At 34.0% G+C, this 13,190-nt stretch overlaps 3 protein-coding genes and 2 long non-coding RNA genes across 7 annotated transcripts in view; 3 read left to right on the forward strand and 2 right to left on the reverse strand.

Annotated features, from left to right (window-relative positions):
• Positions 1-53: 53 nt before the first annotated feature.
• On the forward strand, positions 54-4,449 carry Kat60 (Katanin 60). Its single transcript, XM_012371869.2, has 11 exons — positions 54-212; positions 373-811; positions 883-1,018; positions 1,188-1,332; positions 1,401-1,491; positions 1,585-1,706; positions 1,787-1,966; positions 2,075-2,217; positions 2,308-2,420; positions 2,511-2,637; positions 2,702-4,449. The coding sequence occupies exons 2-11, from the start codon at positions 547-549 to the stop codon at positions 2,898-2,900; spliced, it is 1,521 nt and encodes a 506-aa protein (XP_012227292.1). The 5' UTR covers positions 54-212; positions 373-546; the 3' UTR covers positions 2,901-4,449.
• LOC105675074 (RNA-binding motif protein, X-linked 2-like) lies at positions 2,903-5,373 on the reverse strand. The gene is made up of 5 exons (XM_012371873.2): positions 5,144-5,373; positions 4,714-4,742; positions 4,372-4,524; positions 4,135-4,264; positions 2,903-3,422 (listed from the first exon to the last, which is right to left on the reverse strand). The coding sequence occupies exons 2-5, from the start codon at positions 4,725-4,727 to the stop codon at positions 3,300-3,302; spliced, it is 420 nt and encodes a 139-aa protein (XP_012227296.1). The 5' UTR covers positions 4,728-4,742; positions 5,144-5,373; the 3' UTR covers positions 2,903-3,299.
• A 207-nt stretch (positions 5,374-5,580) lies between these two features.
• Positions 5,581-7,185, forward strand: LOC105675068 (uncharacterized). Its single transcript, XR_010888598.1, has 2 exons — positions 5,581-6,405; positions 6,575-7,185. It is a non-coding gene; the product is annotated as an uncharacterized lncRNA (long non-coding RNA).
• On the reverse strand, positions 6,731-8,192 carry LOC136998021 (uncharacterized). The gene is made up of 2 exons (XR_010888600.1): positions 7,176-8,192; positions 6,731-7,006 (listed from the first exon to the last, which is right to left on the reverse strand). It is a non-coding gene; the product is annotated as an uncharacterized lncRNA (long non-coding RNA).
• Positions 8,193-10,632: 2,440 nt separating this feature from the next.
• Positions 10,633-13,190, forward strand: part of Frl (formin-like protein) — a 51,447-nt gene continuing 48,889 nt past the window's right edge. For all 3 annotated transcript variants that reach the window (XM_012371874.2, XM_012371875.2, XM_012371876.2), the window contains exon 1: positions 10,633-11,426. In XM_012371874.2, the coding sequence (XP_012227297.1) occupies positions 11,211-11,426 (216 nt within the window). In that variant the 5' untranslated portion in view covers positions 10,633-11,210. The remainder of the gene's footprint in view (positions 11,427-13,190) is intronic.

Genomic DNA, 13,190 nt, shown 5'->3' on the forward strand with positions numbered 1-13,190 from the left:
TTTTCTGCAGATGGCACTCGGAACAGAAAAGAATTGACGATTGTTTGTTATCTCGTCTCTGATCTTGTCAGTTTATGATCGTCAGTGTGAATTATGACCTTCGAGTATCTCATATTTGTTATTGCTTATTATGGTCTGTGATACTACGTAAATATGACGGAAAATTTGTAAAAAGATTTCGGTATGATTTCTACAAAAATTTCTTAAATTATGTAAGTTGCACTAATCTAGTATTAATTGATTAAACAAGTGTAAATTTTTTCTTACTTATATTAATTTATACATAGTGAACTGTTTGAAGGCAGTTTAGAGAAGAGAATCAGGTTGCAATTATACAAATACATTCTAATCATCGATATTTATCGTTTACAGCGAGAAAATGTACACTGATGTGAGATAAATGAATTTTTATCATTGCAAGGATTTCAAATAGAATTCAACGAAATCCTAGTCGTGCTTTCACGATATATTTTTGAGAATATAACAAATTTCCTGCTCCTTGTATTGATATCTTGTCGTGCATTAAAGTGTCGAATAATTGGAATTATGGCTGTGTCAATAAATGAGATTTGCGAGAATACGAAACTTGCACGTGAAATGGCATTAATGGGGAACTATGATACATCTGGTGTCTATTATCAAGGAGTTGTGCAACAAATACATAGATTACTCGCAACTATAGCAGACACAACTCGTAAGGCAAAGTGGCAGATTGTACAACACCAGATCGTCGAAGAATTCGAGAAAGTAAAAGCTACATCCAACACACTGCAACTTTTTAAAGTAGATACTCATGGAGAAAGACTACTTGGTAGTGTAATTAAAATAAATCTTATAAAATTATTTTGGATGAAACTTACAGTACAACTTTTTGAATATTAGGAACGTCTTGTTTGTCATTTGAAGAACCAACGCGAGATCCTGCTTTATGGTCTTACAGCAATTCAGATTCTTCCTGGAATCAGACAATAGCTAGAGATCCTGATGTATGGTCACCTTTAACTCCAGCAGAACAAAAGTATTGATATACAAATTTATGGTTTTATTAACACATTTAATGGTTTTATTAATTTGCTATGTTAGGTATCTAAACTTTTTTTAGAAAAATATTTTTATTTTTTTGATTAAATTACTACATATTCTTTTATAAAAAAAAAAGTAATTAATTACTTCATTATTTTTGTCAGAAATTCAAGGCAACAAAAGGTTCAACAGAAACAGCAAAACCGAACAAATACTAAAAAATCTCTTATTACAACTAAAAAACCAGATAGCAGAATTACTAATAAAAAGGATGACAAAAAAACTGCAAAGAAAGATGATACAAGCAAGGTTACTTTATTGATTACATTTTAATTTTATGATTATGAATATTAACATAAATCAATAACTAATTACAGGATAAGTCAGAAACAGAAAAAGATGATGTTGAACTGGAAGAACGTAAATTTGAACCATCTTCTAATGATAAAGATCTTGTAGAAATATTGGGTAATATTACTATCAAAGTCATTATTTAAAAATGCATACTGGTGAAAAAAATATGAAAAGATTGTATGTTGATACTTGATATTAACATTGCAGAAAGAGACATTGTACAAAAAAATCCAAACATTCATTGGGATGATATAGCAGATTTACATGAAGCAAAGAGATTACTGGAAGAAGCAGTTGTGCTTCCAATGTGGATGCCTGACTTTTTCAAGGTGTATCTCCTTGTTTGATTTATGGTAAATTGTAAATATATTATTCATAATATTAATGTAAATGTAAATTATATTTTCAGGGAATTAGACGACCTTGGAAAGGAGTACTTATGGTTGGGCCACCAGGCACAGGCAAAACTATGCTTGCAAAGGCTGTTGCAACAGAATGCGGTACAACGTTTTTTAATGTCTCGTCTTCCACATTGACATCAAAATATAGGGGCGAATCGGAAAAACTCGTTCGATTGTTATTTGAGATGGTAAAATAATCTTTTAGTAACATATCAGCAATAATCTTAAATAAATTTTTGACTGTTGATTTATGTTAATATAAAAAACATTATATTTTATTTCATGGGGATACACAGGCTAGATTTTATGCACCTAGTACGATCTTTATTGATGAAATTGATTCTCTATGCTCTAGAAGAGGATCTGAATCAGAACACGAAGCTTCCCGTCGCGTTAAGTCCGAACTTCTTGTTCAAATGGACGGAATAAGCTCCAATAGGTAAAACATGTATAATATTGTTATTTTATTGATCATAATATAAGAAAGGATATCAAACTCTCTCTCTCTTTTCTCTTTTGTTTTATGTAGTGAAGATCCAAGTAAAGTAGTAATGGTATTAGCAGCAACAAACTTTCCATGGGATATCGACGAGGCTCTAAGAAGACGCCTGGAGAAACGTATCTACATTCCACTACCTAATCGTAAGTCTTAATAAACTTTAATCTTGCAACACAATGTATGATGTATTCCAATTCTTTATAAAATTTACTTTATTGATTTGTGTTATGCAGATGAAGGCAGAGAAGCATTGTTAAGGATAAACCTTCGTGAAGTCAAAGTTGATTTGTCTGTAAACCTGTCAGATATTGCAAAAAAACTTGAAGGTTATTCTGGCGCAGATATTACAAACGTTTGCAGGTAAGTAGAAATTGTTGTACCTTATGTAAGTTTTATAATTATTTATATGTCATTCATCAACTAGGGATGCTTCTATGATGTTGATGAGAAAGAAAATCGCGGGTCTTAGACCTGATCAGATAAGGCAATTACCAAAGGAAGAATTAGATTTGCCCGTATCTGCTGGCGATTTTGATGAAGCTGTTGAAAGATGTAACAAAAGTGTTTCTCAGGAGGATTTAGAAAAATATGAAAAATGGATGAGTGAATTTGGCTCATCTTGATATCATTCTGTCAAGAAAAACATTTATTGACAAGTTTGTTTCTACGACACAATTAAAATATTATATTTTCTTCAACACATATAAAAAACAGAGAGCTTCTTAAAACTTTATAACTCCTAAGACTACAGTTCTCTGTACTTGAGATTTTAAAAAAATCAAATTGGAAAATAAGACTGTATGGAGATAGAAATAATACGAGATAAAACTTGGATAATATTTCTAATCTCAACTGTAACACTAAAGACTTAACTTGCAGTAACAAATTACTTGTAATTAGTAAAACTTTTAATCAATAATATATTATATTAATCAAGTTTAAGTATAAACCTTATGTATAGCAATATAATTAAAAAAATATCTAGATATTAATATTTAATAATTAACATATTATATATATTTTTAATCTTTCTTTGGAGCGCAACCTTCTTTTCGTAATTTTTTCGTTTCCTCGTCTATATTTTTGGAGTCCTTTGGTGCTTTATAATTGGAAACATGGTCCACTCGTATTACTCTACCTAAAATCTACAAAAGAACAAATTTTCTGTATTGAAATATTTTAAGCAATAATTTAAAAACTTCTATCATATGCACGCACGCACGCACGCACGCACACACGCACACGCACGCACACACACACACACAAGGTGTAACTCGGAATAACTACGGCAAATCTCGTGAACAGATAGAAGAGAGTAAACCGAACAGAAAAGTCTTTTGCTGTTTTGCAAATTTCGCGTTAGTTATTAAGATATTAATTAAAAACATTGGGCAAATAAACGCGTGTCTTGCGTGACTGATTAAACCATAGGATATACGCTTTAGAATATATGCATGACAGCGGTGAGTGTCACACAACAATGAAAAATTTGGTCGGTCGGCGAAAATAAAAGTAAGTAAACGGGCAGAAGTTTTTTTACCGTGCGACACTTGCCTCTGCCACACTTAGAATACATCTCACACAGTCCAGCTACATGAAACACACACTTATTCACCAATCCTTTTTAATTAATTTCTCTACTTAATTATTACAAAAATTGCAAAACAACAAAGAATTTTCTTGGTCAACTTACTTTTCTCTACTTGCTCACAAGCATTATCGTGATTATTCTGAGACACCTTGTGTGTGTGTGTCATTTTGACTTTTCTGGTGTGTCTTTAATATTGTTAACAAATGAAAACATTTATCATATTACTATCTTGTGTTTTTATTAATAAGATTAACTTTATATTCTACCTTTACACCATTAAAATTATCAACTGCTAAAATAGTACTCCTTTGATCTTCATAACATAAGAAGCCATATCCCTTTTGTTTTCCAGTATCTTTATCTCTAATGAGATTTATATGTACTACTTCACCATACCTACAATTATATTTATTATAAACTGCAATTGACTACACATATGTATATCAATTATAATTATAATTTGAATATAATTATAATATAATTTTATATAAATTCGAACTTACTGAGAGAAAATTGCAATAACATCACCTTCTGTTAAGTCATATGGTAAACCACCAATAAAAATCCATGCACTATCTTTATATTGATCATGCCAAGATGTTTTATTGCCACTTTGTAATTCTTGCTCAGTGAGCTTTTTTATATTTTTAACATTACTGAAAATATAAATATTACTACGATAATATCTCTACTAATTCATAAATTAAAAATTATTAAAATTTAATTAATATAAATTTAAAGTTTAAAATACAACATACAATATATATATATTAGTCAAATTTTTTTTCTTTATATTTATGTCTAATGTTTCTTAAATATGTAAATTATAATTGAAAAATACATACGTTAAAGGATTCATTGCGAATGACGATGCCTAAATATTGCAAAAATACATGTAATTAATAAATTTCAATTTTCTTAGAATATTTTAAACTACTGTCAATAAATTGTATGATATTAAGAATATATATATAAACGTTGTACAAACATAATTTTATTACAAATTAACAACATATTTTTTTTTATTTAGGTCTTTAATGAATAGAAATAACTATTCAATATTAGAAATAGGAAATTAAATTGTTTCATTTCGAAACAAGAAAATGGAATAGATTAACGCATCATGAGTTAGGAATTAAGAATTGGGAATAATTAATCTATTTCATTCTCTTGTTTAAAGTAAAATAAATTGTTCTTAATATTTAACATTTATTTTTATTTCTAATATTTTTTATTATGCATTGGGTCTAACCTCTCTCATCAAATCTAACATACCTTTTCTTCTTCTATAAACTAGTACCGGACAGGCTAAGAGTCTTCGCAGAATGACTGATTTATCAGTTCAAGTCAAAAAAATAAATATATTGTTAGTTTATTGTGTTAGTTTATCGCCTTTGTATACATATGTTTATTTCTTGCAAACGCTGATTCCTGAGGTTCCTGAGGGTGCCGTCACATACAGCCCGTAATCCGTAATCCGCACCGAAAGTCCGCAAAAGTTACTAGGTATTTCGTCCGTAACGTTACGTGTGTTTTTGGTTGCGTTCCGTTTTGCGCATAGCACGCATCGTTCGCATCGTTAATGGGCGCGTTCAGCAGAACAAATCGCTTGGTAACAATCGAACGTGATTGGCTCTTACTTTTAGAACCAACAAATCAACGTTAAGTGTTGACTAGACGACAATTCAGCAGTTGTTCTGCTGAACGCGGCCAATGCTTAGCGCATTGGCTGCGTTTCGTTTCATTATGCGCATGATACATGCTTTGAAACGGAACGATATTGAACGCATTAGAAGCGGAAAATCAAAATGGATTCCACAATAAATTGCGCTATCAATGTGACAATGTTTTTAATTGATGAAATGAGTGACAGTAATAGTAGTGAATCATCAATGACTCTTCCATTATGACTCTTCCTATTTTGACACTTTTTACAATATCGCTATCAATCGCCATATGCAATTACGCAATCGCATGGAACGCATAAGGCCGGAGCACAGACTTTTACATAAAGCATAACGCATAAGCATAAGGAAATTGATTGGTCTCTATATAAGCATAAGCAAATGCATAAGGAAATGGACCAATCAATTTCCTTATGCTTATGCGTTATGCTTTATGCAAAAGTCTGTGCTCCGGCCAATAAGCTGCTGCAACTCAAACTTGAGGTAGCTGATGCGTGTATTATGCGCTGCAGGTGGTGGGGATCTAGGGAATTCTAAGCGCTGTTCATGCGCGCATTGAGTGAAACGGAACGTTTTCTATGTAATTCGTGCGCATAATGTGCGAAACGGAACGCAACCTAGGTTATAGCTTCTAAGCTGCTCAAACTCTGTGTTTACATGTATTTTGATTAGCCGACTGTGAACAAAAAAAGATACAAAATGCCTTGCTGCGTTGCGGTCAATTGTACCAATAGAACAAAAAAAGGCGCTCGATTATTTATGTTTCCTGCGGATGATGTTCGTCGACAGCAATGGATATATAATCTCCGCAGAGAGTCTTGAACACCAACCAAATCATTGTACCTCTGTGAAGTAAGTTTATTCTCTTAAATTTCCAATTTACGTAGCTTTTTCTGTTTGTTTAGAATTATGGATCGTTTTTTTAAGTGTAGTTTCGATTTGTCACCGTTTGAAATTACATAAATATGAATAACTGTAATTAATAAGGACATTTATCTTATAAGCAGTTTTTTTATTTCAGAAACATTTTGAAGAATTACAGTTTGAGACTGGTCGAGCAGATAATTGGCGAAAATTAAAACCAAACGCCATACCAACACTTTTCGATATACCGGATTCATATACCGGATAAGTTTCTATGATACATTACAGTAAGGTAAAAGAAATGATATATTAATTTGTTTGCTTATTTATTCATTTATTTATTATTAATATATTTATGGGCGTGACTAATACTTTTGTACACATCGTACGAGTGATTAAATATAAACATAAGATTAATGAAAACATTTACGTCTTTCTCAGCAGTGGCATTTGTATTTGGTTCATCTGTTTCATTTTTATTCATTGCAGGTGGATCAGGTATATCGAAAAGTGTTGGTATGGCGTTTGGTTTTAATTTTCGCCAATTATCTGCTCGACCAGTCTCAAACTGTGATTCTTCAAAATGTTTCTGAAATAAAAAAACTGCTTATGAAATAAATGTTCTTATTGATTACAATTATTCATATTTATGTAATTTTAAACGGTAACAAATCTAAACTACACTTAAAAAAACGATCCATGATTCTAAACAAACAGAAAAAACTACGTAAATTGGAAATTTAAGAGAATAAATTTACTTCACAAAGGCGCAATGATTTGATTGATGTCCAAGACTCTCTGCGGAGATTACGTATCCATTGCTGTCGACGAACATCATCCGCAACGCAGCAAGGCATTTTGTATCTTTTTTTTGTTCACAGTCGGATAATTAAAATACACGTAAACACAGAGTTCGAGCAGCTTAGAAACCATAACCTAATCATCATAAACTTCTCAGCTCAACGACAGAGACGAGAGGGCAAGGAGTGGGTGAATGGAACAAAAATGGCGGAGACGTGAGCAGACGTGAAAATACCTACATCTTTAGTGCTCTACTAAAACTAAGGGTGTCGTCACATACAGCCCGTAATCCGTAATCCGCACCGGAAGTCCGTAAAAGTTACTAGGTATTTCGTCCGTAACGTTACGTGTGTTTTTATCTCCTTGTGTCTCATGGAGCCGTAAATACAGACGTAACGGTAGTACTATTTTTTATTTAACAGATTATAATTGTTTATTTATATTTTATTCATAAGAAAACTACAGAATATATTATGATTTTAACAAAAGTTTTAATTAAATCGTCAAATTTAGTTAAATAAATAAAATTAGAAAAAGCATTACTAGTAATAACTAGTAACTTGTAGTAACTTTTACGGAAATTTCATGGAATTACGGCTCCATGGGACACAAAGAGATAAAAACACACGTAACGTTACGGACGAAATACCTAGTAATTTTTGCGGACTTCCGGTGCGGATTACGGATTACGGGCTGTATGTGACGGCACCCTAAGGCACTATAAAACGTGAGTATTCTCACGTCTGCTCACGTCTCCGCCATTTTTGTTCCATTCCCCCACTCCTTGCCCTCTTGCCTCTGTCACTGAGCTGAGAAGTTTATGATGATTAGGTTATGGCTTCTAAGCTGCTCGAATTCTGTGTTTACATGTATTTTGATTATCCGACTGTGAACAAAAAAAAAGATACAAAATGCCTTGCTGCATTGCGGTCAATTGTACCAACAGAACAGAAAAAGGTGTTCGAGTATTTGCATTTCCTGCGGATGATGTTCGTCGACAGCGTTCGAACAGACTTATAATCTGGTTTATACTATCCTGTTTTAATTAAGGCACTAGATATGTAGGTATTCTCATCCGCCATTTTGGTTCCTACTAGATGGAGAATTATAGCGTATATAGTATAGTATAGCGTACATGTGTAACACGTCAATTATTAAAAATGATTCAGGACTTTTTTCGACTCATTTTTTGGCAAGGAATAACGCTATGTACTTAGTGGGCAGTCTTTAAGTGTCATCCTGTATACGCTATAATTCTCCATCTAATAGGAACCAAAATGGCGGATGAGAATACCTACATATCTAGTGCCTTATAGCGTTTTCGAATAAACGGAGTTTGAACGATCTAGGGTTGATCAATCACTATTTTACTATAAATGCAAGTCTTTCATTGGTGGAGAGGTTGCAATGACGTCATTAACCAATCTTGGGTCGTTCAAATCCTGTATAATCGAAAACGCTATTATGGCTGGTTTATGCTTCGATCTTAATCTTAATCTTATAGCGTTTTCGATTATACAGGATTTGAACGACCCAGGGTTGATCAATCACTATTTTACTATAAATGCAAGTCTTTCATTGGTGGAGAGGTTGCAATGACGTCATTAACCAACCCTGGGTCGTTCAAATCCTGTATAATCGAAAACGCTATTAGTCTTAGTCTTAACTTAATCTTAAGGACTCGTTTATGCTTCCCTGGAAATTCGGACTACGCATGTGCAAATGTAACAAAACCTAACCATTAATTTATTTTTATAATTTGGATTTTTTTTATTCCAAACATCGAATTGTTGGACACATTCAATTAAATCAGCATCACTCATTTTTGTATTTTACAAGAATCGAAAACTATTATTTCGCGCGGTTTCGTGCTGCGTCTGACGTCAGACTTACCTCATTGGCCCGGCCTTAGGACATTAGGGACTAAAGTTAAAAGATGGGATCTTTCCAAGATTAATAGCGTTTTCGATTATACAGGATTTGAACGACCCAGGGTTGATCAATCACTATTTTACTATAAATGCAAGTCTTTCATTGGTGGAGAGATTGCAATGACGTCATTAACCAACCCTGGGTCGTTCAAATCCTGTATAATCGAAAACGCTATAAGATTAAGACTAAGGGCGGTATTCATAGTCCGTTCTTATATTCAAAATCGTCTTAAGCACGGACTTATATTCGCTCTCTTCGTCAGACACAATCTATGTGTGACGAAGAGAGCGAATATAAGTCCGTGCTTAAGACAATCTTAAATATAAGAACGGACTATGAATACCGACCTAAGGGCGGTATTCATAGTCCGTTCTTATATTCAAAATCGTCTTAAGCACGGACTTATATTCGCTCTCTTCGTCACACATAGATTGTGTCTGACGAAGAGAGCGAATATAAGTCCGTGCTTAAGACAATCTTAAATATAAGAACGGACTATGAATACCGACCTAATAGCGTTTTCGAATAAACGGGGTTTGAACGATCTAGGGTTGATCAATCACTATTTTACTATAAATGCAAGTCTTTCATTGGTGGAGAGGTTGCAATGACGTCATTAACCAATCTTGGGTCGTTCAAACCCCGTTTACTCGAAAACGCTATAAGATTAAGGGCGGTATTCATAGTCCGTTCTTATATTCAAGATCGTCTTAAGCACGAACTTATATTCGCTCTCTTTGTCAGACACAATCTATGTGTGACGAAGAGAGCGAATATAAGTCCGTGCTTAAGACAATCTTAAATATAAGAACGGACTATGAATACCGGCCTAAGACTAGGGAAGTATAAACGCCCTTATGGCATTCTACGTTATCAACTCTTAAGATTAAGATTAAGACCGAAGCATAAACCAGCCATTAGTTTTAATACAGCTCAGTACAATCCCAGTGCAACTAAAAAGAACAAACCCAATTACGAGAGAAATGCATAATAATTATGATATTTATATTCAGGACATCGATCATATAATTTTTCTCTAATAGCAGAAACGTGAAAAGTTTCACGTGAGTTCGACGAATAGAATTGTCGAATTCACATAAAAGTTTTTATTTTTTACGTTTCCGCTCCTAAGAAAAAATTATATAATTGATGCCCTGATTTGGAAAAGTAATGTTTTCTCATAATTTTTTTATATTTCTTGTATAGTTGCAAAACTCCTCACAGAGCCGATTTTACAATTTTATTCTATAAAATTTATGAAAAATACAAGTCCAAGTTGTCATCGAACTATACTCGCATTTTGTGTATTATGAAAAAAGGTAATTGTTTTTTTATCATTAAAAAAAAAATTGTTCTATAGGGAGTTGCGCTTGATTCTCCTGAATACAAATATTATAATTATTTTGCATTTATTACCATATTGGGACTGAGATATGAAAATAACGATTTCGTGTTTTATATCTATTCCAACAGAGGTGCTACTTTCACTCTTGTCGAGCCCTTCAGTAGCATAGAAGTGCGCAGATGCTGCGAATGCTTCGTCCGGTGAACGTGGTTAGTGGAGTGTATGTTATGCTGAAGAAGTACGCGCACGTTGTGGGTTCGTGGAAGTCACTGTATTCGCGATGGACGGCGGCCCGGCATTACCTGTTGCGCGGCTTGACTCGGACCGGTTTGTTTCGTTAGTTCGTCGACGCCCCTTCTAAGTGGTTTGTGGCTTCTAAAGTGGCGATTTAAAGACGAAGTAGAGGATGCATCGTCGTATTCGCGCTCATTGTTGACGTTTCTTCGTAGATGCGCATGTGTATACTGTCGTTTGCGTGACAGTGTCTAGCGGTCGCAACACGTCTCTTCATCACGCCGTTTCGCATTAAACGACGGTATAAGTAGTGGCGCGAGTTAAGCTCCGAGAATTGTGTTGTAATATTCTCTGGTGCAGAAAGAAGCGTGCGAAAGAAAAAGAGAGAAAGAGAGAGAGAGAGAGAGAGAGAGAGAAAGAAAGAAAGAAAGAAAGAAAGAAAAAGAGAAAGAGAGAAAGAGAGAGAGAAAAAAAGAGAGATATGGGCATCGTTCAGAGTCGCAATGACGAGAGCGATGGCGGCGTGCGCGAGGTATTCGTCGGCGGTGTCAAGGCCGGTGTGCCTCATCATTCGTGTCAATCCAGCCTGGGCATGGGTAACCTGGGACCTCACACACGCAGCGGTAGCATACGTAGCGCACCGAGACAACCGATGCCGGATGCCGTCGAACTCGAAAGACGTTTCACCAAAGTACTGGTGAGTACCTGTTTTCTTGATCAGCTTCTCGTTCTTGTTTTGTGATCATGGCTTAATTTACATCGATTGTTTAGTACGCGTACCAAATACTAAATCTGCCTCTTTGATTGGTCTGGATTTTACACTAAATGATTTATACCTATCGGAGAAGCAGATTTAGTACTTGGTACGCGTACTAAACAATCGGTGTAAACTAAGTCCATAGCAGACGATATTATTAAACTCGCAGTCTGCTCGATATATCAGCATTCGATATATTATCTTATTTTAATGAGTCTCATCTTAATAATAATTCGAAAAATATTACATGTTTACTCTTGAATGTGATTTCTACCAGAAATTAAAAATTCTCAAATTATGCACTATTGTTGATAGAACGTCATCTCAGAGAAATGCGATCAAGTGATCGTTTTAAAACTATTAAGCAAAATTTACACTACAGATTAATGCGTTTTCCAATCCTCAATTGTAATTTTTAGTGAAGTAACACATACAGTTACTATGTTTGTTTTAATCAAATTAAGTATTCTTATCAGAGAGAGAATATTTGTGTAATCGGGTGAAGTTCCGAAAAGTCCACACCTCCGATTTGCTTCAAACTACGTTTTTTATTGTATTTTTGCGCGCTAATTACGAATATGATCATGCCGATTAGCGACAAGGTCATTTTCAAAGTCAAAACTCAAAAAAACTAAAAAATTGTCACTTTTTTAAACATTATTTTGATAAATATTGATGTAACATTATTTTGATAAATATTGATGTAACATTATTTTGATAAATATTGATGTAACAAAAAAATGTTTCAAATAAAAGTTGTGTGTAGTTCTTGAAAAAATATATCATTTATGTCCTATGCATATTTTGCATAGAACCAATAATTTTCGAAAAAAATGAAATAATAGGAAAGACACTCCCCCCGCACTATGTAATGGGTTCCGCCTCCCCGGAGGGGCATCCACGCATACACTGTACAACGCGAAACGAGGTTCCACATGAATTTGCAACTTTCCATCCAAACCTATGTGTATAGTTTTTTTGATGATGGAGCGCCCCCTTCCCTCCCCCCCCCCCGAAGGAGGGGGCGGAATCCACGCACACTTTACAACGCATTATCTCATTTTTATCGAAAAATATTAGTTCTATGCAAAAAATGCATAGGACATAAATAATGTATTTTTTCAAAAGCTACAACTTTTATTAGAAACATTTCTTTGTTACATCAATATTTATCAAGATAATGTTAAAAGAAACGATAATTTTTGAGTTTTTTCAAGTAGTTTTTACTTTGAAAATGACCTTGTCGCCAATCGGCATGGTCATATTCGTAATCAGCGCGCAAAAATACAATAAAAAGCGTAGTTTGGAACAAATCGGAGGTGTGGGCTTTCGGAACTTTATCCGGGTGGCGGAATACACAACTTCCAGATTTTTGATAATAACGACTAAAATATTGGAGTTAGATAAAATATGTATACGACCTTATTTGTAGAGCTTTTTATGACCTTTATTTTTTGTTTCACAACTTTTTTCGTACAATGAATACTTTTTGAAATAATTAACAAAAACAGTTTTACCTTTGAGGAGGGTTGGGGTCGGAGAAGGCATTTGCGCCAAAAATCCATTTGGGAATATTATTTACTAGATAAAATAAGTATTTAGGCTGAAAATCAGCCAAATCAGAGGTGATAGCTTTTCGGAAGTTTATCCTTTGAATCAGTTCTACGACCGCATTTTAATGTGTGTGTAAAGTTGACGTATCAT

This window comes from Linepithema humile, chromosome 2 (genome assembly GCF_040581485.1).
Source record: "Linepithema humile isolate Giens D197 chromosome 2, Lhum_UNIL_v1.0, whole genome shotgun sequence".
Taxonomy (NCBI): domain Eukaryota; kingdom Metazoa; phylum Arthropoda; class Insecta; order Hymenoptera; family Formicidae; genus Linepithema; species Linepithema humile.